The 24,961-nt window shown below is 34.2% G+C and overlaps 1 protein-coding gene across 11 annotated transcripts in view; it reads left to right on the top strand.

Moving 5' to 3' along the window:
* Positions 1–22,277, top strand: part of ROBO2 (roundabout guidance receptor 2) — a 595,724-nt gene extending 573,447 nt beyond the window's left edge. For 2 of the 11 annotated variants that reach the window (XM_023509678.1, XM_023509680.1), the window contains 5 exons: positions 5,173–5,355; positions 7,577–7,750; positions 14,627–14,899; positions 16,640–16,840; positions 18,452–22,277. In XM_023509678.1, the coding sequence (XP_023365446.1) occupies positions 5,173–5,355; positions 7,577–7,750; positions 14,627–14,899; positions 16,640–16,840; positions 18,452–18,453 (833 nt within the window). In that variant the 3' untranslated portion in view covers positions 18,454–22,277. The remainder of the gene's footprint in view (positions 1–5,172; positions 5,356–7,576; positions 7,751–14,626; positions 14,900–16,639; positions 16,841–18,451) is intronic. The other 9 variants (XM_023509683.1, XM_023509685.1, XM_012801583.2 and 6 more) reach the window with 7 other exon arrangements.
* The last annotated feature ends 2,684 nt before the right edge of the window (positions 22,278–24,961 follow it).

The raw sequence follows: 24,961 nt of genomic DNA on the forward strand, positions 1-24,961 counted from the left end.
TAAATAGATATTTCAAAATTTAACAGCTAAGAAGAAGAATATTGTATGTGCATTTTTTTTTTTTCTGAGCAAAACAATGTAACAGACATCATATGTCCCAAGGATGAGATTTCTTTTTTGTTTGTGTGGGGGTTTTTTTGTTTGTTTTTGGCCCAGGTTGGGTTTGAACCTGCCACCTCCAGCATATGGGGCCAGCACCCTACTCCCCTGAGCCACAGGCACTGCCCCAAGGATGAGATGTTTTAATAGTTTATTTAGCTTTTCCTACTGTATGACACATAGCTTTCTCTCTGAGGGATGTAGTGCAATTGTAGCATTTTCAGTATGTGTGAGTGAAAAAAAGAACTTCTGTAGATTAGACGTGTTTTTCTATCTTTAGGGAGACGTCAATATTTGGATTGATTTGTCTAAAGACATTTACAGCTGCAGATTTAACTTAACAGGTAGTTAGACAAATAATGCTTAATAGGAAGATTTCTTAGATTAAATATTGGCTGAAAAAATGGGGGACAGCTAGTTTTCGTATCTCATAAAAATGGAAATGCAACAATTAGCAGGGTCATATTACAAAGCACAGCCTTTACTCTAGCTTAATGTATCTCAGGGTAAGCATTTATCAGCAAGGAAGGACTTAGCATAAAATGACATGTAAATGAATTGATGACTGATCATAAATTAATTTTAGTGCTGAAGATGTAATAGAGACACAGCAAGATGCCACTTTATCCTGGTATTTCACTGCTCAGTAACATTTGAGCAACAACTTCATGTCCTATGTGCATTTCTTATTTAACAGCTTGAATAAATTTGAGATTTTTTTTTTTGGTCTTTCAGCAATTTTGAACCTGAGAAATTTGGAAGATGGAAAATGTAAATACAAGTAAATTTAGCTCTGTGACACAAATTCATTTTTCATTAAATGTTGAAATATGTATTGATTATGTTTGGGCTAGAACATGTCAGAGAGGTACAGATGGCAGGTAATTTGTAAAGACTTTCTAGCTAAGTTGTTTTCACCTGGTATTCATTGTAATTTTTCGGTTTCTACGTACACTTATAACAGAAAAACAGTTATCACCGAAATGACTTACGTTTAAATTTCTGAATTAATGTTTTTCTTTTCTTCCAAATCTGATCTTCTTATTTCTGTTTTTAATTTTTTGGTAACTGTCTACCTGAATGAGCAGCTCATTCTTCATGTTTCAACTTAAAAAGGAGGAATAAAAAAAATATATAAAAAAAAAAAAGAAAAAAAAAGAGGAATAACAGTAGACACTGAAAGGGAAAAGAGTGAACGTTAAATAAATTTTAGCAATTTTGCAGGAAGAATTTTAATCTATGCTGTTTATTTTTTACTCATGGAATGTGAGAAAATACCTTTAAAAATCTTCTCCCCCAATGTACCCATGCCGTACCTCTCACTCCAATTGAGAGGAGGGGGCATTGACAGAGACACAGAAACAAAGGGAAAGGTAAAATGTCTTCTCTTTATGTTCCTTACCCTCCTTTTTAAAGGCAAACACATCTACATGAGGCACTTCCCTCTGATTAGCTTGGATCAGTAAGGGACCCACTGGCCGCTGTGGCCAAATACAGAGGGTGCCCCAAAACTCTGCATATTGTAAGAAAGGAAACGCAGTATTGAAATGATAACACTCAATATATACAATAACTAAAAATGCATAGGAGCCACATTGAGCACTTCTTATCATTGCAGAAGTCCAATGTCCAATGTCCCATGAGTATTACAAATTTAATACATGTTTTTCTTTTTAAAAATGTGCCAATTTATCAGCACCCTGTGTGTCTATGGTGCACGTATCTTCAACTAGGAAGTCATGTATTTGGCCTCTGTGCAACTACTGGGAGTTCAAAAGAAAGACTAGCTGATGTTCCCACACTGACCACACCCACTGGAAGCCCTGTCTGCCAGGCTGCCTCTGTTCCTGGGGGGAGAGGAGAAGCATAAGGAAAATGTTACAAATAAATGGGATTTCTAGGACATGCTAAGAAGAACTAAAGGTTGAATAAAAGGTAGAGCAAAGACACAAAGGCAGGAAAGTAGTCGATTTGTTTAATCAATGTTAGGACAAATGCATATGTTTAAAAACTCCCGTGAAGGACTTATGACCACGGGAAATAAACAGGGCATTTTGGATGGAAAAGTTAACCTATTTCTCTGTTAAATGATCTCAGAGGATGACATTTCGTTAGTGACACTGCTGCGGTGCCGAACTTTTTTCTAAGTTTTACAGCTTCAGAGCCTAAATTTGTCAGTATGCTAGATCCCCAGCTTGGAACCACATGGCAAGCAGATTTAGACATAAAACCAAACAGACCCAATTACTTTGGAGCTGGGTATAGAGGAGAAAAGAGAATTTTCAAAAAACAACAAAACATTGAATATAGACAGAGAAGTCCCACACACACACAAATAAATAAAATGCCACGTACTGGGAATTCTTTATCTCAAATTGAATAAGATATTACTAAATATCAATACTGAAGTGCATCAAAGAATCACCAAGATATATATGTGCATGTGTATGTGTAATTACTTTCTCACTTTATATGATTACATCACTTTCCCCACTGTCCAAATAGCCAACCAGATTTAACTACCATTATATTCCCTATTTAATAAATTTACTGAGACTTCTTACAAGGACATTCTTGCTATAACTAAAAGAAGGATATTTCTAGGAAATTACATATCAAATAGAATGACACATAAAATTAATAGTGAATAATAAAAATATTGAACAAATTTAATTCAAAATGCCATTGTATATTGAATTTCTATTAGAAATTATGTACGAGATCATGATCTATAAGATCATTTCTAATTACCAGCAGTTTTGAATCTGAGAAATTCTAGAAGAGAAAACACACATATACAACAAATTATAATATAGAGTGAAAACTAATATACTAACTATGCATCGCATTGGGAAAATAGAGATGAAGAGATGAGTCTCCCTGGGATAGGATGGAATCAAGGTAATAACAGAGATGGTATCTGATTTAGATTTTAATGTTTGGCTATGGTAGCTATACAGAGATATGTCCAAGGAATGGGAAATGATGTCGTATAGGTAAGATACGGAGACAGACAGCACTGGCTGTCAGACGGGGTAGGGCTGCACAGGTAAACGGGGCTAGATTTTAAAGAGTCGCAAATACCTGATTAGGAGTTTGGATGTGGCATTGATGAACTAGGTAAGGATTTAAACAGAGGAATGAAATTGTATGATAAGCTCTTCAGATAGATAATGGAGGTAAAAATGAAGAAAAAATGGAAGGAACCAGAAGGAAATCAGGAGGGGGTTAGGAATAAAACTGGAAATGAAGAATAAAGAGATTCTTGTTGGGAGAGTGAGAGCAGATGTTTAGAAATACCAGAAACAACACTTGGAACTTGGAGTGAGCTTTTAAATGTTTTTTCAAAGTAACTTCAGCCTTAGAATTTCATATTCTTATTGTGGCTCTTCACTGAAATTCTTTGATTTTCTTTCTTATCTACTGCAGCTGTATGTGGCAAAGCCTCTTGCATCATTTCTTCTTTCATTTTGGGCCGTTGGTCCTTGACTTGTGATTATTAATCCAGAAATGATTCTCCCCGAGGAGGCTCAGTTGCTGGTGTTATCTCAATGCCCTTGCAGTGGCCTGTGTCAAGGGAATTTGTTTGGAAAGTAAAAAGTGTATCTCTGTGCCTTTGGCAAATAGAATCAGAACTCTATCTTGCTTTGTTACACTTAACACCCTTTTAACTTCTCAAATCTTTCTAGTCCCATCAGTTTCTGTTTTCTCTGTCCTGAGAGTGCATGAATCCATGTTATTGCCTCCTGGCACCTCGACTGTGATTACTGCATCATGACGACACCCCTAACTAACTGTTGTTTCCTAAATATTGGAGAAAAAGAGAAATAGCTACAGTATTTGACTTCCATCTCTTTCATGTAAATATATGTTTAGTTTCTTTAGAAATTTATTATTACTATTATTAAATCATAACTTTGTACATTGATGCATTTATGGGGTTCAGTATTGTATGATATACAATGTGAAATGCTTACATTGAACTAAGTAACACACCCATCACAATTATACTCATTTCTTAATAGTTTTGAAATGTACCATTGCATTAACCTTTTATGAATACTTTTTTCTCCTTCTAACAAAATTTAGGGAACACAATGCTCAGTGGTCTATTGTCCTGTATTAATGATATGCAAACTTAAATTAATACCGTAATATTACGTTTTATGAAGTATTAGGTTAAATTCCAATGTGCTGTCAGCCAAAAGAAACTGTAACATTGTGAATTTCTTCGTAGAAAATTAAGAATTGAGATTATTTTGCAGTATCCTCACAATTTACAATAATCTTCACATAGAGCTGTAATTCCTTTCCACCTTTGCCATGTTCTGTTTTGCAGAAAAATATATATTTACATGGATGATATTCATTATAAAAGTTAATTTTTAAGATAAATATTAGTGCTATAAAAACTGGAGTTCATTAAGTGATTAAAAAGCAGAGAAAGCATAATGAGAACTGACATACTAAAATAACTTTTGTAACATGTACTTTTATTATGCTCTGAGTTTATTTGCTTTGACAGTAACCATTCATTTTTATTTATACATTTTTGATGTTATTTCATGAGTACTCGTTTATCTTAAAATGTTTATATAACTGTAACCCTTCTACAGTATACAGAAATAGTTTCTATGCAGATCGTCATAGGGAGTCTTAATTAAATGCAAAATATCTTCACATTATTTCTTCAACGGAATCCTTGATAAGTTTAAATGCATAATAATTTGTTTCAACAGAAGTGTTTATTTTTGAATTATAGGTAACTTAAAATAATAGGTAACAATTCCTGTTTGGAAAATGATCATGTGATAATTTAGACATGGTAAGAAGTCAACCATAGGGAGCACGTTTTGTTCACGTGCTGCAGACAAAAACAGGTTCTAAGGGGGCTTCATGCTTTTGCACTAAGAATGTCTAAAACATGGGTGATGCACTTGACTAGAGAAGTCATGATGAGACATTAAGGGAGAAGCGAGGCATTGCGCAGCTGCTCGCTCATTAGCATAGAGTGTACAAACAGATAAGCTACCCAGTACATACAACTCACTGGACAACTACATTTGTTTTTAGGTTCAATGGTAAATGGATGGGGCTCTGCATCTGATGAGGATCGTAACTTTTCTAGTCATAGATCTAGTGTAGTTAGCTCCTCAGATGGCTCCATCTTTGCCAACGGCAGTTTTGCACAAGCACTGGTGGCAGCAGCAGATAAAGCTGGTTTTAGGCTGGATGGAACCAGCCTTACAAGAACAGGTTGGTAGACGCCAAGTCAACACTCTTTGCATGAGAGAATCTTGTCCTTTGGACACTGAACTCTTCTTCTCCTGTTCTTCCTTCTTGGAGAGTCTGACCATGGCTTTCTTTAATATGCATGAACAGAGTCTGGATACTGTTCTGCCAAAACTCTCTTCTGATGCGAGTTTTGCAGAGCCAGGAATAGACTCCTACTCACCATATTCCATCTTTTGTTCCTTTTTCTCTCTTCACGGCTCTGCTGATTAATTGGCTATGCTTCTTTTCCTATATGATGGCAAAGCAGCAACTAAGATTGAAATTAAGTTTTCTATGACTCACACTTCACAAAATCCTCACACAATCAATAATGTATCTAGTGATTATAATTACCCAGCTTTTATTTCCATGTCTTTCCCTCTCATCTCCTTCTCCAAATGCATTTTCTGGGAAGGCTTTCTTAGCATGGGGTGAATGGGTCGAAGGCTGTCGGTCTAACAATTCAAATGGCTGACGATCTTATTAATTGTTTGGCTGTTAAGATTTTAATACAAAGATTTATTTCTTGTTTTAAAGGATGCTAATTAAAGATACACCCCTGCATTTGCAAGTTGAGTGAAATGATGACTACACATGTGTTGCTCTTTAGAGTAATTTAATTTTGATTTCTGAGAGCAATAAGTAATGATATAAAAGACAAATTATGTCATTTTCATGTATTCTTCATTCCACAGAAAAAAATACAGGATTAACGCTAATGATAGTCCAGTAATTTGTAATCATTTGTTCTGCTGAAACAAAATAACTTGGGTATAACGCATGCTCTTATATTTCTATGTGTGCTTCTTAACTGCATATATAAGACGAGTCTAACATATAAAGCAAACATTTGTAAGAGTTATCTCTCAAAACGAATGAAATGGTAAGTGCATTTTAAAAATCCTAATGGTGCTCAAATAGTAACAAAAAATGATTTTGACCCTTTGTTAAACTCTCAGGTTATAAAAACGAGTTTCGGAAGTTCTCTGCATTATGCCATCAATATTTCTTAGGAGCATGCATTAGGTATCTTCAAAAGAAATAAAAAAGATTTTCGAAGCATTGCAGAGGTTTATTTTTCATATAGCATCCGAACTAAAATATGTTGTAATATAACTGTTATTTGAATTTTCTTGCTTTATAAGGCATAAGTCAGAAACTTTATGTTGCCTGAGTGCTTTTTGTGGCATTAGCTTTAAGCAGAGCAGGGAGAAAGTGCAAAGAAACTAATAAATTAGAAGACATAAAGTGCATTTCTTGCATGTATGCTAATAGCTAATAAAGCATTAAGCAGTATCATGTCACATTGACTTCAGGAACTATAACTACAGACAATAATTTTATCTGAAATGAAAACATATGTAGGAAAATAAATACATGCACATAAACCAGGCCTCTCTTACTATAATAAACATGGTATTAAAATCATACGATGTTGAAAATTTATTAACCTCTTCCCAAACAAATTTTCCTGTACATGTACCCTCAATCACAAGGAAAGGACATAGCCCATTTCATTTTCAAATGAGAATTTGGAGTCTTCTCAGATACAAAAGTATTCATCAGAAAACACCTATTGCACTTTGGATGTACAAGGTGATTTTAGCCTGCTATCCTCTACACTGATGTTATTGAATTTCTGCCAAAAGAGATAGAATTCATCATGTATGTGCATAGGTGGTAAGGTCGATTTAATATATGTGTCTGAGCAGACCTTTCATGTAAAATTTCAAATGTAATTACTATATGACATTTTTCTGCACTCAGAGAGATTTTGTAAGGTTCCAAGGGTGAAATCTGATAAAACAAATAAGACGGTGCACACTTCATTTCAGAAATAGCTTCTTTCATCTTAAGAAGTAAAAGCTACATTAATTTTTCAAATACCTATGAAAATATCCCTCAGATTGTCATGGTCAAATAAAAATAAAATCAGCCAATATCAAGTTTTTGATTGTTTTTTGTTTATTAATTATTTGAATTTTTTTTACTGGATAGGATGTTGTTAGTTCATTAAAAATTGGACAGAGTATGTGCAGCTTTTATATATTTTCTACAGAGATGCACTACTGTTTGGTATCTTCACATGGCATCTCTAGGGAGGTTTACAGGTTGCTCTTAACTTAGTAAGGGCAGAAATACAAGACGAAATCAGTACACTAATGACCTCCTCTATACCCCATTCCTTTTGTTTTCTTTTTAGGAAAAGCCTTTACCTCCTCTCAAAGACCTCGACCCACCAGCCCATTTTCTACTGACAGTAACACCAGTGCAGCCCTGAGTCAAAGTCAGAGGCCCAGGCCCACCAAAAAACACAAGGGAGGGCGAATGGACCAACAGCCAGCGTTGCCTCATCGAAGGGAAGGAATGACAGATGGTAGGTTCCTTTCCTTTACTCTTGTCTCCTCACTGATGAGATGTGCTCCATGCAATCATTAACTTAGATTAAAGTAGTTTTGGTAGATTAGTCCTTGCCACATCACATAAGGAAACAGACACCTGGCAATCTGGTCTTCTCTAAATAAAATACCCTCTTCTTTTTTTTCTTTTTTTTTTTTTTTATTAGAACCTGGAGTTATCTCTATATTTTGAAGCCCTAAGAAATGCATGCCATATCACTTGTCATTGTCCATTTTTTTTTTGCCATTCTCTCATTTCTTATTAATGCACTTTAGTCAACATTCCATTTTTAAAGTAGGAAATAAAACATAAGCAGCATGTATGCTTATATTACCTGAACTTTTCTGATATTACATTACAATATTTTATGTGGTAACATTTTGAAAAGAAAAAGACCTTGAAATGAATGGGTAATATTTTAGTATTAAGATTTTTAGAGCTAAAAGCATCCTACAGGTCATGTAGTTGAAGACTGTCTTAAGACTATTGAACTGCTCCAACAAAATACAGTTACACACACATAATATTTCAGTCAGTGGTGGGCTGCACATACAGTGGGGTTGCCATCAGATTATAATATGGTTTTAATGCACCTTTTCTATGTTTAGATATGTTTATATACAGAAATTATGACCACTGTGATATTCAGTATTCAAGGCTCTAACAATAGTCTATGCCACAGCCTAGGTGTGTAATTACCTAAATCATCCAGGTTTGTGTAATTATACTCTGTGATATTTACATAATGGCAAAATCACCCTTCTCAGAATGTATCCTCCTTGTCAAGTAATGCATGACTACATTATAACCTGGGTAGCTTATAAACAAAAGTAATTTATTTGTCAGTTCTGGAGTTTGCAAGGTCCAAGGTCATGGCAACAGAAGATTTGGTGTCTGGTGAGAGCCCACTTTCTAGATAGTGCCTTGTCATTGTGTCATCACAATCTGAAAGGGGCAAGGATTCCACTCTGGAATGTGTTTTCTTTTGTTTGTTTCCATCAAACTAGTCAACATAGACTTTATGGCAATTTTCTTAGTTATTTTGTTAAGAAGTTTATACTCCACTTTTAGAAAGATTCACCTGCACCCTTATAAGGCAAACCATACAGGCAATCCCTCCAATCACCCTCCCTCTACTCATCCACTCCTCCCCCCTCCCTAAATTCTTAGGCTGTAATTAGGTTATAGCTTTCATATGAAAGCTATAAACTATGGAATGTGTTTTATAATAGCACTAATCTCATTCATGAGGATTCCACCACTGTGGTCTAAACACCTCCTGAAAACTCCACCTTCCAGTATCATTGTAATGCAGTGTTGGGCTTTCAATATATACATTTGGGGAGTACACGAAGATTTGTAGTAAATACTTTTGACTTTTGGAGGCAAAAGCTCTCTGTCACAGTTACTGAACATGGCCATTGTTGCATGAGTTTAGCTACAGAAAAAGTAAAAGTATAAATGTGACCGATTTCCAATAAAACATTGACAAAATAGGTGATGGCTAAATTTGGCATGGACCATACTGTGCAAATCTATTTCAATCATTCTGTTTATATATAGCATCCAATCTTTGAACATTTGCTTAAACACTGCTAGTTTCAGGAAACACAATATTACCGGGAGACGTCCCTGTTCAACTATGAGTATTTCATGAACTCTGCAAAGCATGGTCTACTTCCTATATTTTCAAGTTGATTCTCTATATTTTAAGCATGAAGAAAAATATTTATCCTTAAGTTTTATTCTAAAAATATGTGATGTATTATATTTAAAGTACCTAGTATAACATCAGACTCAGAGGTAATTTCTTCCCCCTCCTCAGTGTTATCTTCCACAAGCACACAACTTTTTCCTAAAATAATGCTACTAAACACCAAAAGAATGAACTTAGGTAAACCATGCATTAGAACTACCTGGAGAGCTCTTAAAGTATACCCTGAAGATTCTGATTTAATTTTTCAGAGGTAAAATCTAATTATGGATATTTTTAAAGCTCACAAATCAATTTAAGGTACATCCAACTTGGAGAAGCTATGAACTAGTCCTTGAAAGACTTACCTTAATCATTATAAGACAGAAGGAAGCTTAGTTGGAAAGGAGGGGAAGTGTTTGTTCTTTACTAGTTTAGAGGAAGGAGTACCCTATCCAGCAGCCATCTTTGTGGGTTTTTTTTTTGGGGGGGGGCTTCTTACAATGCCAAGAAAACTTAAAAAGCCAAAAATACTTTTTCTGAAAGCTTCCAGGTTTACTCATTTCTCCTCTAATTTTGCCTTTATTGGAAAGTGCTTCTGTAGAATATTAAGGTAAACGGTAGAATCAAGATTTTGATTCTCTATATATGAATATCCCATGGTGGGCAAAAATGCCTTTCTGATCCCCATATTCTGACTATTAGTTGAGCACTTAAAAGCAGTTTGCAGAGTTGATCTTATTTTGTCTAAATAAAAAGGATATGTTATCACTGATATGTTATTTATAGAATTAAAGAATTAATTAACTAAGAATTAATAATGTATAAATTTCCCTACTTTGAGTATTAAGGAATGTGAAAAGCAAACTGAGGTCTATATTTTTCTGTGTGCATGATTATTCAGAAATTTTGGAAGATTGTGTCCCCAATATGTGAAAGATATTATATATAAAACAACAAAAAAAGGCATCTTTTTATTTCTAGAACAATTTTCTTGCAAGAATTTTTAGAGTGTCCATAAAGCTACCTACTAGTTTGAAGCATGAACAGATAGGATCCTAATTTTTTTAAATTTACCCAGCATTTGAAAAAGAAGTTATGGGTTATATAAGTTATACATTTTGAAAATAGTGATATTGCAAAGGAAATTTCAGCTCACGTCTTCCCATGTATTTGATCCAAAGACATTTTAATACAGTGTGAAGACATTTATTTTGGATGACACCCCACAAATTATCCTTAAGAACATTGTTAGATTACAGGAAATACACATGACATAGCAGTTATATGGTATGAATCCATATGTCAGGAATATTTCATAATGCTTTTATATAAAACTCAACTTGTTCTTTTGGGGAAGGTTGTGGCTTCACAGCATTTAGTATTAGACTTTTTGCACTAAACCTTTGGCATTATAAATATTATGATAGTTTTTTTTTTCTTTATTATAAGCAGTAATGTAAGAATGTAGGGCTTTTCAGTATTGGGATACCATTATTTTCATGTTTAGACTTTCAGGGTTTTTATGATGATTGGTCATTAGGAGGGTCTAATGGCAAGTGGCGCATACCATATCTCATAATTTATTGGCAAGAACTCTGTTGAATGGTGTCAGACTAACTACTGGAGTCGGAAAGTAATCTTCCCTGTGTCCAGTAAAAGAAACTGGGAATGGTGGAAAATGTCAGTCTGATCCAGAGTCTATGCAGACACACACACACACACAGAGACACACACACACACACAGACACACACAGACACACACACACACACATTTTAAAGAGTGCTCTTTCTCCTTGTGTAAATTCTTTCCTATGTAGGCATTTCTAAATTTAAATATTCTCTTTTTCTTGCATAGTAAGTCCCAGAGGACCTTCTGAAGCCAGTGCAATGACCACTGCTAAAGGAAAAGGGCATCTCTGCCCACCGAAACATTTTTCTCTAGATTATTTTCTTTCAGCTTTTCTTCCCATTCCTTAGTTCTTAATACAGTCGTTATAGAAGGGGCTCTTCCCCAGCTCTGCATGTACTAGCTTTGGCCTTTGAACAAACTTATGAATTCATTAATCTATTCATTCAGGTATTTCTTAAGCATATATCATATGATAGACAGTGGGAAAAGGAATTCCCGCCTTCTTACATTCTAGTGGGGAAAGGTAGATAAAGACCAACATAGACACATAAATGAAAATGTAAGTAAGATAATGATAAATGCTATGGGGAAAAGCAAAGGGAAGGAAGTTAAGAAGTGTAGGTATAGGGAGGACATATGCAGGCTCCTCAGGGAAGGCTCATCTAGAAGGCGAGCTTTGAGCAAAGATGTGGGAAAAAGTAAGGAAAAGAGCAATTCTGATTTCTGAAAAAGGTCATTCCAGGAAATGAGAGCAGCAAAGGAAAGCCTGAAGCGTATTTGATAAAAAGGAAAAGGACTAGAGTAGAGAGACCAATAAAATGTGATATCAGACAAGCAAACAAGATACAAGGTAGGTGTAAGACTTTTAAGCTAGTGTAATGACATTGGCTTTTACTTTGAATGGGCAACCACTAGAGGTGTGTGTGTGTGTGTGTGTGTGTGTGTGTGTATGTGTATGCATCTGTGTGTGTGTGTGTTTCTCTTTAAGGAAGAAGAGTGACATTCCTTTACTTATGTTTTTATAAAAAAAGAAAGTAACTCTGACTGTTGTATTGTGATATGCAAAACGGGGCAAAGTGTAAACACAAAGATCTTATAGCAGGTTGAGAAAGCAATGGAATAGATGGTCATTCGTACCAAGGTAGAATCAGTGGAGATGATGAAAAGGTTGGATTATAAAGCTGGAGCCAAGAAGATTTTTTAATTAAATTAAACAGAAGCTGTACATCAAGAAAATCAAAGTTTTGGCCAGCTTATAGAATAGAATTGCCACTAATTAGGAGGAAGAACATTACAGAGGTAGCATATTATATAGAGGATAATCTAGAGCTCACTTTTGATATGTGACATTTCAGAAGGCCTCCAGTTGGAACTGTTCAGTGAGTCTGAAGGTCATGAGAGGACAGATCCAGGCTGGAGATTTTTAACTTGTTGTACCTCCACTTTCTTTCCTTAAAAGAGGAGGCAGTAATGGCTCCTATATCACTAGGCTATTCTGTGCTTGGTAATGACTAATCCTCAGTACACCAGTAAGAGACGCTTTAGTGAATTGAGTTAGTTGAAATGAATCAACATAAAAATGAATAATAAATTTAAGTAAATGTACTTGATTATATACTTTCTTTTTCTTATAGCCATCCTTATTATGTCTTTTTCCAATTTGTTTATTTCAATGTGCATACAATGTCTTAGAATATATAAATGTCAAGGACATTACTTAATTATGAAGCTATATGAATTTAGTTTAAATTAAATAGTAATCAGAATTTTAGCTGGCATAGCAGATGCCATTTTGGCCATTTTAAAAATTAAGCCGCTCTGATATGCAATAAAAATCAATGACAAGATATATTATTTTGGAAGGAAATAGAATAATTTCTCCTCACCGGCAGACTGAGTTCAATAACTCAATGAAATAATTAATTTGCATTTATAATAATGTATAGTGAAGGAAATCAGTAGTATTGAATATGAAGGACACACCAAACTCATTGGATTATCCAACAAACAGATATCTTGAGATTAGATTAACTCTTAATTTTTTTTTTTTTTGGAAGAAATGTTCCAAAAGCAACTTCATTCTCCCAGAGACTCTGTTCCCTTCTATAATTAGTAATCCATAACCTTTCATGAGGACATACATAAGAAGTGAAAATGTCGTTCCAATTTAGTAACTCTCAGAGCAGACACTCAAGAGACCATCATTATCAGATTAAGGCTTTTGAAAGACAGGGTAAGGCTTTGTAAGAACATCTTTAAAAGGAGTACTTTTTCATTAAGGAAGCTATCCTTCGTACACAAGACATGAATACCTTTCCAAATTTTATAGACAGAGTATTTTTACAAACAAAAGAACACATTTATAAAAACAGCATAGGAAATAATTGCCTATACACAGTATTATGCATAATATCATCTATTAAGAAAATAAATATATATTGTATATAATATTTTTTTAATGAACAAATAATATACATATAATTAGCAATACCCTAAGGACAAACAGAAAGGTTTGCAATAGCAGGCAAGACAAATCAGAAGAAAATGATCCTAATTTATGTGCAGAAGATTTTAAAATTGTTAACAAGTTATTTCAGAACTAGTATACATTTAACATTGAAAAGAAGGACCAGACTCTAATTTTGCAATTGAAGACATCAAACATATAAATGTACAATTATCTGAAGAGTGAGTAAAAGTGAAAAATTAGTTCATGTTTGAACTTCTAGTTTTTTTCGTATCTCATATTTTTTAAAAAGCATTTCTGAAAAATTAGGTATTCCACTGCATCTGAAATTTCCATGATACATTGACTAAGCTAGCACTGTAAAGCATATTCACTCTGTACTCTGAACATCGGTTATTGCTTATTAAAATTAATACATTGGAAGATTATAATGTATTAGTTGTAACTCATTAGCTAACTCATGAAACGAACAGCCAGAATTGGTTGTCAGGCAGAATGTTAATTGCATTTAATAAATGTTAGCTTAACCTTTTGGCTGTTGCTAAATGTGCCCCATACGTGCATAAAGGCAGTTGTATGTTGCATATGATACAGCACAGAGGTCTTAATTTCCCGAGGGTTACATTTCCTATGGAGATTGGCAGGAGAGTTTTTGTTCTTCATGGGGACTTTTGTTAGCATAGCTTTGAAAATTTTTAGTGATGGCATTTTGTGTCATGGTATTTTTACTTTGGGGTGGGGGGTTGTATGACAGATTGAATATGAACCATAAACTGCCCTTTATACCTTGAGCGATAACCTCATTGTACAGTTGAAACACTTTCTAAGTTTAACAGTTGAAGAAAACTGGTCAATGTCATTGCAGTCATACCGTGGCCAAAAGATACCAGGGATTTCCATATATGTGCTTTGGATATAAATAATTGACTTGCATTTTCCCCAAATTTATTTTGCATAGGTGATAACCTGTATGAAAGCAAAGGTTTTCTTCAACTTGAACTAAAAACCTGTACTTTTCATTAAATATTAGTCCATGCTAAATATTATTCAAAATTTTTAGATCTTCCACCACCACCAGATCCCCCACCAGGTCAGGGTTTAAGGCAGCAAATAGGCCCGAGCCAGCATGCTGGTAACGTGGAAAACTCAACAGAGAGAAAAGGAAGCTCCCTAGAGAGACAACACGCATCCAACCTAGAAGACACAAAGAGCTCATTGGATTGTCCAGCTAGAACCTCCCTAGAGTGGCAGCGACAGACCCAGGAATGGATAAACTCCACAGAACGCCAAGAAGACATACGGAAAGCCCCACACAAACAAGGGGTCGGACCAGGTGTGTTCTGTGCAGTTCCAAGAAAGTGTGGACTGTCACCTTTTTTTTTTTTTTCCTAGCAGGTGTCTTAGAAATGGCAGTTGTTTAAGGGCATCTGAAATACATTTGTCTTCAATCAGGAACTTGGATCAGTAAGGAAGCTAGAATTCTTCAGCAGAGCTCACCAGCACATGCCCTAAAGCTAATTAAAATGGGGCTTATCCCACAAATTAATCTCTCTGTGGGGTCTTTGAGCCTTGCCTTGAGACTTCCAAGCTTCATTGACAGTACTCAAGAGTTAATGTCACTTTTTCCCTTTTAATGTTTATACTGAGTACTTTTAAGACCATTAAATTTCATCTTTGCTGTCAGTTTAATTTCTGCCTTCAACCAGTTTGTTCATTTGGCTAAAGTGGCCAGTCCTTTGAGAGGAGAACTCACATCAGTCAAATAGGTGAATTAATTGAAATTACAAAGTTATAAATAATTGCCTAATCACAAAATCCTCACATCAGATAAGCTTAAAATGGGTTTTTAAGTTCTCCGACTGATTACGTTTAGTTGATTGTGAACACATTGATGGGAAATACTCTTGTATATAGATCAATCTTCCTGAAAACATTACAAAATAAATTTCATGGTTTGTAGTTGGAATTTCTCTTTTTCTAGGTGGGGGGGGGCTGTACAAAAATGCACTTTCTGGGACATCTATTTTCAGAACAGGATTCATTGAGTATTAAAACATACACATACATACAACTTTTAAAATTTTTCCTTATTCATTTATTCATTTGGACTTAATCTTCTCTAGATATATCTTCTCCCCATGCATTTTTCATATTGCATTTTATCATAACCTGGTGCTCAAATTTTTGGAAAGTGTAATTTGTACAAGGGCCAAAATATGACGATTTTAATAGCTACTTGTAATGAAAAGTTTAGGAAGGTTACACTATTCAGTCTGAGAGAAAAACTCTGTGATCTTTATCATTAAAGACCATTTATAGAGAGGAATAGTAAATTTAGTCGATATTATTCGTACCTAGAAAAAAAGAAACAAATGTAAGGGTGAGGTTGAGAATGAGAGAGGGAGATAGAGAACAAAAATAGAAAGAGAAACATTTCAAAGTGTTAAGTACTTATTTAATAATATACATCTTCAGTTATTTGTTATTTATTAAACACACATATTATTTATTATAATGTGTGAGTTTCTCTTTTTCTTTTAAGGAAATACAAGGCTTTCAAATAATGATTTTCCATCCCAAGAAACAACAGAAATTTAAGAAGTTTATTTAATTAACGAACATATAGCTTTTTATCTAAATCAGTGGAGAAAATGTTGCCGTGGTTTTCAACTAAAACATAAATCATGTTCCTTCAGTCTTAATGGGGAAATTAAATTGGAGCCTCACTGAACTTAAGAAATTATTCTCAGATATGCTTTTGTTAAGCAAACTGTGGTTCATTGTATGCAGCTCTATTTTATAATGAATTTAAATTTTGCAAATAATATAGAATATTGTATACTTATCCCCAAATCTCTATTAATTTAATCCTGCTTCAGTTCCTATTGTAGGAAATGTTGCTTGCTCATGGAAACGCCTTTAATATCCGGGCCTGATTAAACCTCATACTTTGAATTTTACTACAGAATCAAATAGCCTATTCTGAGCTTACTATGTTATGAGTTAAGTTTGTGTTTTATGTCCCCGTGTTTCTGTTTAACTGAGTCTTTTTCTTTCTTATTTTCTTTTTCAGAGGAAACCTTGGTACCCTACAGCAAGCCCAGCTTCCCATCTCCAGGCGGCCACAGCTCATCGGGAACAGCTTCTTCTAAAGGCTCCACGGGACCTAGGAAAGCTGAGGTATTGAGGGGAGGCCACCAGCGCAATGCCAGCGACCTTCTTGACATAGGATATATGGGCTCAAATAGTCAAGGACAGTTTACAGGTGAATTATGTAAGTGCTTTAGGTCATTTAAAAGGCTATCATAATCCAGAAAGAATATTGGGCTAATAACCTGGCCATGTTAAATTTCAGAATAATAGAAAATTTGCCCTTCTAGGATGAAAAAATCAATTATAATATTGAACAAGTTTGGTCATAACATTTATTTATAACAATCCATGAAGCAGGCATTTCTGCTATTTCATGTTTTATTTATGCTATAGCAGCAGTTCTCAACCTGTGCATTGCGACCCCTTTGGGGGTCTCCTGCATATCAGATATTTACATTATGATTCATAATGGTAGCAAAATTACAGTTATGACGTAACAATGAAAATAATTTTAGGGTTGGGGTCACAACAACATGAGGAACTATATTTAAAGGGTCACAGCATTAGGAAGGTTGAGAACCACCGGGCTATAGGAACATTGTTTTAATTTAGACCATTAGTCTTAATATTTTCAAGTTAAATTAAATATTGTCTACCTTTCAGTTTTCTGTCACTTTTAAACAAAGCACAATAACAGAAGGCAAACCTATCCACCTTTTCGTAGTTTTAAAAAACCTCCTAAATAATTCCTTATTCTTTAGTTACTTTTCATTTATTTACTTTTTAAAACTGGACAGTTAATTTTGAAGAGTTGATCTTTGATTGGTGGGTAATTTGAAATGTTTTTGATTAGAGTAACATCCTATAAGTAAATATATGTTTATGAATAAAGAACTGGCATAGGTGTTTAGTACAACCAATCTATTTTCTAAATACTAGGCAATAGAAAAAGTTAAGAATGTTACGATATATCACAGTAAAAAGCATTGCACCCCTTATGTTAATTTCATGAGGAGATTTCACCAATTCAGCTTTTCTTTGTCAAAATTATACTCTCTAAATATTTGCAATAGCTTCTTTGAATTATTTTTAAAAGTACTGCTGAGAAAATAGCACTAGATTCTAATATTTTCTTTTTTCTTTTTTTTTTTTTTTTTAGCCGGGGTTGGGTTTGAACCCGCCACCTCTGGCATATGGGGCTGACGCCCTACCCTTTTGAGCCACAGGCGCCACCCAATTCTAATATTCTCAACCGCATAACTGGTTCTGAGACATGAGAAAGTAAACTAGCGTACTCACCTCTCCCTTTCCTTGCCTGAAAGGTTCTAGTCCCATCACCTTCACATCACAGGATATTTGGAGACTTCCATGAAATGATAAAAAGGAGAATAATTTCAAAACTATAAAGTCCTTCGTTGATCTCAGTTATCATCATTGTTTGCTATTGCTAATCCAATGATTAAGAATATTTGTTTATAATCGTAATTGGATTCACAGCTACCTAGATTTTTCTTCAACTTTCATTTTGGAATGCTGATAAGACTAGCAAGGGCTACAAAAAGAGCTCTACGTGGATTTTAAATTTCCAAACGCTTTCGTGTCTCTTTGTTGTTCATCTCCTTCAAGTAAAGTCACTTAAATTCACAAACTCACGAAATCTATCCGATGACCTCGTTTTCACTTATTACCTGGTTGCTTTGCTTTATGTTCTGCTGGTTAGGATAGAAGAACATTACAGTTAAATAAGTTATATGTAAACACCCTTTCTGATCTTCTTGTATCTTCTTTTTAGAGTAACTGAGAGGAGACATACAAAGCTGCTCTGAAGGACCACCAGGTCCGAACTCATGGAAGTGATGACACTAAACAGTGCAATGAACAATTTATTTATGTACTATTAAAAGAACTGTAAATGCAATGTAAAGACATACAGCCACACATATCCCACAGATATTTTACTTGTGTTCTTCTCTTAAGTACACCACCCACCTTAACTCTTTCTTGTCAGGAGTATATAAAAAAGAAAGAAAACAAAACTCGCCCTCCAGGAAGAAAAGGATTTTCCTCTGTATATAATTTCTTTTGCATTGCTATGCAAGCTCACTCTTTTTAGCTCTGTTCATATAATTGTCTGTTTTTATTGGTCCGTTGTACTATATGTGAATTAATAGGCTGTGGTGCCATATATTAACTTTTAATTGTGTAACTTTTATGTTTAAATTTTGCACTGCAATTTTATTTGGTGATAAGCACAAATCTCTACTCCTCATGACATGAAGAAAAAAGACTGAATGTGAAGGGAGTTCCCGTACTGTAAGCTGGGTTGGATAACGCTGGTTGTAACCCATCTTGGTAGATGGTTTTCAGTTGGGGTTGTAGAAATAGGAAGATGCAAAGGAACAATTGCGTTGGCAAAGTCTTCTTTGAACATCAGGGACTGAGTCAATAAAAAAAAAGAGCAGAAGGGTGGCTTTTACTATTGACAAAAGCAGGGGTCAAAAGGAGGAGGTGTAAGTCTTAAGTCTGAATATGCACTTAGAGACACAGGTAGCAAAGATGTACTAAACTTACTTAAAAAAAAAAGAAATTAAAGTTTTATTTAGAATCAGTTTCACCTGAGATTGTAATTGACCCATTTGAGAATTATAAGAAGCAAAAGGAAACTGAAGGGTTTCACAAGAGCTGTATTTATATTGCGGTTTTTAAAGACGCAGTCTCTGAATTATCATAATTAATCTCTCTGATTCATGAAGTCAGAATATAATATGAAGTTCCCCAAGGAAACTATCAACATGAAGTCTGAAATATCTAGGAAAAAAATGTATTAGGGCATACTCTGGCTGATTCCAAATACAAACTCTGTTGCAGAATCTTGTTTCATCTTTCTAATACATGTACAGTACACACTAGAGGCTGGAGCTGCATCATTTAAATTCATTACTTTTAGAAAACAATGCAGTCTATATATACAATTTTGTGTTTGACTTGATTGCGAAGTAAAGTCGATGCCACCAAATGTATGGCCAAATTGTAAGTGCTTAAAAGGCAGTGCTCAGAGTATGTTCCGTTCACAGTAAGTAGATTTATTGGAATAAATATTTTATGGTACATTTTCAGAAATTGGCTACCAGCTAAAATACGTTTGACCCATTTTGAATGAGTAAATTGAAGAGAAAAATTCAAAAGGAGAAAAATGCATGTTTATACACTTTTTAAATAAAACCAAACCTTGTAAGTGGACATTCATAACAGTGTCCTGCCTCATTTGTTTTCACGACTTTGAGAATAAGAAGTTCCCGAACATCAGTCACGTACGCACAAAAGAAATGTGACTTTGAAATATACGCTAGCTACTGTACATGTATAGTCACTCGAGTAGACAAGTACCCCTGGTGACATGGGCCCATGTGCTCCCTCCACAATCTGAAATTCTATTTCTATCTATACTTTCTCATATTTTTCCTATAATGTATTCAATAGTTGACACTTCTAAAAATATTCAATGGAATAATCAGGATCAGCTGTAAAACATGGGACCCCTTTGAATGACACACTCCAGGAATTATTGGCTCAGTCATCCATTTGTGTCATGTTGTTATAGCAAAGGGATGATATAATTAAATGTTCCCATCTATTTTATTCCCTGAAACTGCACCAGCACAGGCAAGTGCAGAATGTAGCATTCTTCATGGGCTCCAAAACCTTCCTGGGGCCATGTCGTTTGTTTCTTCACTGAAGAGAACGAGTTTTCCAACACATGCTTTGTAAACCCTTTCTCAACTTTCTACCATCAGTGCCTGAATTTTAATGCAGTTTGATTTCTCCGGGAAAACGGGAGAAGGTGAAAAGTTTCTGCAAGGAAGGAATAACATAATTACTCACACCTCTTAAGATGTGAGGATTTTAAACTTTTCTTTATGCAGTTGTCTACTTCACCTCCTTATATTTAAAGACAAACACTTTTCTAAGAGATTTTATTCATTTGCGTTCTCTCTGTATGCTCCTCTATTACTCAATTTATTCTTAAACTTAGGTTCATTACACACATCGCACATAGCCTGTGATCCCTGGTAACTGACTTTTGACAATGAAGTATGTGTGTACAGAGGACTTTTGGAATAATGTGAGACATAGCATCATATCTTACTGATTGTCTTCAGTTTAAAAAAATGAACTGTTACAGTTAGATTCTATCTAAGCAGACCTTGGGGTCACTTGGAATATTCTTTTAGAATAGTTCATGTTGCCTGTTCAATCTTGTTTTAAATATAAATTAGTTAAATCATTCACCCAAAATATCACCCTCAAATTAATAGGGGGTAAAATAACATGCTTTCGCTATACAAATTCTTTCAAAAACTCTATAAAAAATCAAAAAAAAACCCTCAACAACATGCTACATATAAAAAGCTACTATTGGGTATCAGTCCGAATCAGAAAAGAATACAAACTTGCATGACAGCCACCATAGTTTTTCTCTTTGTAACTTATTAAATGAATGTGATTAAAAATTGATGGAGCTCACTTTTTTGCGGGTCCAAACATAAGCCATCGAGAAGCAATCTGACTGGGAGAGAATATCATCTTATCCAGCATTCATAGGTTATACTGCTTTGCAGTAATGTCCAACACAAGCACAACTTCCTTCATAACAGCAAAGCCTCCTTTGGGAAAATAGACTCAGGTATGCCAGTGTATGCAGGTGGAGATGCCATATGCCTCCTCCAGATATTTTCTAAGTGATTTTTAAAGTAAGATGGGATAGTTCAAGGACATAAAAACAATGGATTCCTTCACAGAATTCAAATCCAATTCAAGGAAGAATATAGAAACCAACAAGTAAAGTACAACATAATCAAGGGGAGTAAAACCATTACAAGTTTTCTGTTTTGAGTAACAAAACAGATTTAATGATGTTCTGTGTCATAGTTTAACGCTCTGGATATTATTTTCAATGGGACTTGAGTTGAAAGTTTGTATGCGCTTTGGTAGAACACCTCCTAATTTCTATTCAATAAATTTATGGAATTGTCTGTTGACAGTATAATGATAACAAGACCAATGAGCTCTAAACTGTTTAGAGCTGAGGGTTTATCTTCACCCCCAGAAAGTGACTGTACACTGGTATTAAAAAGATGCAGAATCATAACATTCACTAATTTGTTCATCGACTTCTGTATATTGTTCATAGAATTACATGACAAGAATTGGTGTAAAGCAACATGTCCTTCCACATTATCTTAGAGGTGAAATTACTTTTGATTTGCTTCTCAATAATGTGTACTTCAAATGAAACACCATTGTTTTTTAAAACAACATTCAATTTGCTAGTTTTATTTTAGTCTCATAATTTCAAAAGCATTTATTGTGACTTGAAAGTGTTGCAAGAAAAGGGATTTTTGTGGCCGTGGTAGACTTTTTATACTTTGTTTTATAGATGGATTTTTTTAAACTGTAGTTTGTTGAAGTCACCAAACAGCGTCCAAAATCTTAATGTGTTTCATTTGATGTTGTTAGATCAGCAAAGAAATTGGCATAAAATTGGTCGATAGTATTGTCAAAGAATTGTGTATTGTGTACTCACTGGGAAAAAAAATAAAATATATTCACATTTCAAATTTGTAAAAAAGCCATTTATATAAAACAAGCTTGCTTGTAGATGAACTGAAAGTAGACCATTTTATCACTTTTAGAACTCTACATTAATATTTTGGTACCACAGTTTACCATTCAGCTATGGAATGAACAGTAATAAATAAGAATTGGTGTCAATTCCTACCAGTGACTAGAAGACACTAATGAAGAGTGTAACCAGCATTTGAAATTATGGATGCCACTCAATCTGCCCTGCTTTCCAGAGTTGTTACCTGCCCCCACCATGATAAAGCTCTTTAGAGAGCTAAAACACAAGGATCTTATCTACACAATTACTTAATGTTGCCTTAAAAAGTATACACAAATGTGAGAATTAGAAGAAATGAGGTATTTATCAATTACTTCAGAATAGCTAATTATAGACTTATTGCATGTTAGATGTTTTTATATTTGCAAAATGATCTCAGGGACTGGTTATCTTAGAAAACATAATGTTAGCTCTGAGGACTTTAGATATAGCTGTACGTTGATGGCATGATTTGCATTTGCCTTTCATGTTTTACTGATTTCCAACTTTAAAAATATAAGCCCAAAGGATAATATCTTTAAATATTGAATAATGTGCATATCTTAGGAAAATTCTTCTCTTTTAGTCTATGAAATCTTCCTTTTTAATTTTATGTATTTCATCTTTATGTTATTGTTGGGTTATCCACCATTTAAACCATTAAGCAAGGCCCAATAATCCTTACATTTTTCTAAAGAAAAGATATCATCCATCCAAATTTTTTTAACATTGGCCCTTTTCTGAAAAAGGATGGAGGCTAACTTTAAATAATATTGTATTTTTGTAATGTGCAAAAATCTAACTCTGATTTTCAAAGCAAATAAAAGGAATAAAAACATGGTACCATTACAATAATCAAATGTCAATAAAAATGGCAGCAGTAAAAAGATCTAAGCAAATATGAAGTACAGCAAATTTATAATTAGAACACAAAGCAATGATTTGATTTTAGAAAGAAAAATAAGCTTAATTTGGTAAAATACATCAAATATTGCATTATATTGAACATTAAGCTAAGTATCCATAATTAATCTTACATATTCTCCAATTTCATTGGAGAAAGAAGCTAGTACTATTTAAAAATAGTCTGAGAAATGCTCTCCTAGAAACTCCACATTCTGCTTCTAGACTCAATGTAGTGGCTCCAAAGGGGTTGCATGACATGCCTTGCTGTGGTTTGTAAAAAATCAGGATAAAGTCATGGGAAAGAATCAGGCGAATCCCAGGTATTCTGTGGAGATAATGTAAGAAATGTGCAATGAGACCATCTTTTAAGAACTCAGTTGAGATCAGTACTTAATACACTAGCAACAGGTAAGATTACATCATCTTCTTAGCTTTCCCATAATTCTTTTGAATATTGTCAACTCTTGAAATCATTAGGCTACATCAAAACATGAGAATACATCTTCCATCTACCCCAACCTAGTGCCCAACACCCAGAAAAGAATAAATATATTTTTTTAGAATGACTATCAGATTATTATAAGGTTCGACATCAAGTAGAACTTTGCTAAAAATAACAGGAAGAGTGGGCTTAAACTTTCTCAATAAAATAATATAAAGCCAAGTACCAATGGAATTTGAAATACAGCTAATGAGTAGTGATAAAAATTCACATACTCTGAAATGGCTAAATATAGAAGTATAAAGGAGAAAAAGAATAACTATTGTATGAACTTTTACTGTCTATGAGTACAAAATAAGATGGTAATGTTATGAGGGAAATTAAAGTGGAATGTGGAACGTAAGAATTTGAATTTACTTGATTAATTTTGAATGATGGTAGATTGATGCAATCAATAAATTTAAATGCTCCAATAGAGGTGATTTGAGAACAGTTATAGTAATGATTATTCTAATAAAAAAGATCGAAAAGTCAAATTGGGGACATAAGAAGGATCAGCCCTCAACTTAAGAGATTAAGACATTTTCAATAAATGTGCAAGCATTTCTTGTGCAAGTAATTATCCACGAAGAATTAAGACCCTATTTTCATCAATGTTGACAAAGCTAAATTTTATGTAGCAGTTCCCTGACATTTAAGTATATGATTAAACTTGAAATGTGTAACAGAAACCCCCATGTACATAAGACAACAAAACATAAATTTATCGAAATAAGTATGTTAAATTTCCAATGTCCAATAGTAATTCCTATTAAAGTTACTTAAATAGTTATTTTAAAAGCCAAAATCCATGATGATGATTAGAACTATTATCATTAAAGTTAAAATAGAAAAATATTTTAGATTTCTTCTAATAACATTCCAAATAAAAAGAATTATAATACTTAAAATATATTAAGTGCTAGTATTCAGAGATACCCACAAAAATCTGACGCACGTATACATGCATACAAATTATGTATACATACGTATTAATAAATTTCAAGCATTAGAGTCAAAGATAGGAAGGGGATTGGATCTATACCCTGTGGTATGAAAAGGGGAGAACCTATAAAAAAATTATGTAATTAAATCAACCATCGCAGACTGAATAACACTTCAAATAATCTCTATTTCTCCTAGGCAAATTATACATCTACATTTACATTCATATATTTCCATACATACATTTAAGTACACTACACATCCAATTGGCCATCAGTATTCACTGATGGTCGGTTCCAAGGCCCACT

The sequence above is a fragment of the Otolemur garnettii genome, unplaced genomic scaffold (genome assembly GCF_000181295.1).
Source record: "Otolemur garnettii isolate 467f Iridium unplaced genomic scaffold, OtoGar3 scaffold00009, whole genome shotgun sequence".
NCBI classification, from domain to species: Eukaryota; Metazoa; Chordata; class Mammalia; order Primates; family Galagidae; genus Otolemur; species Otolemur garnettii.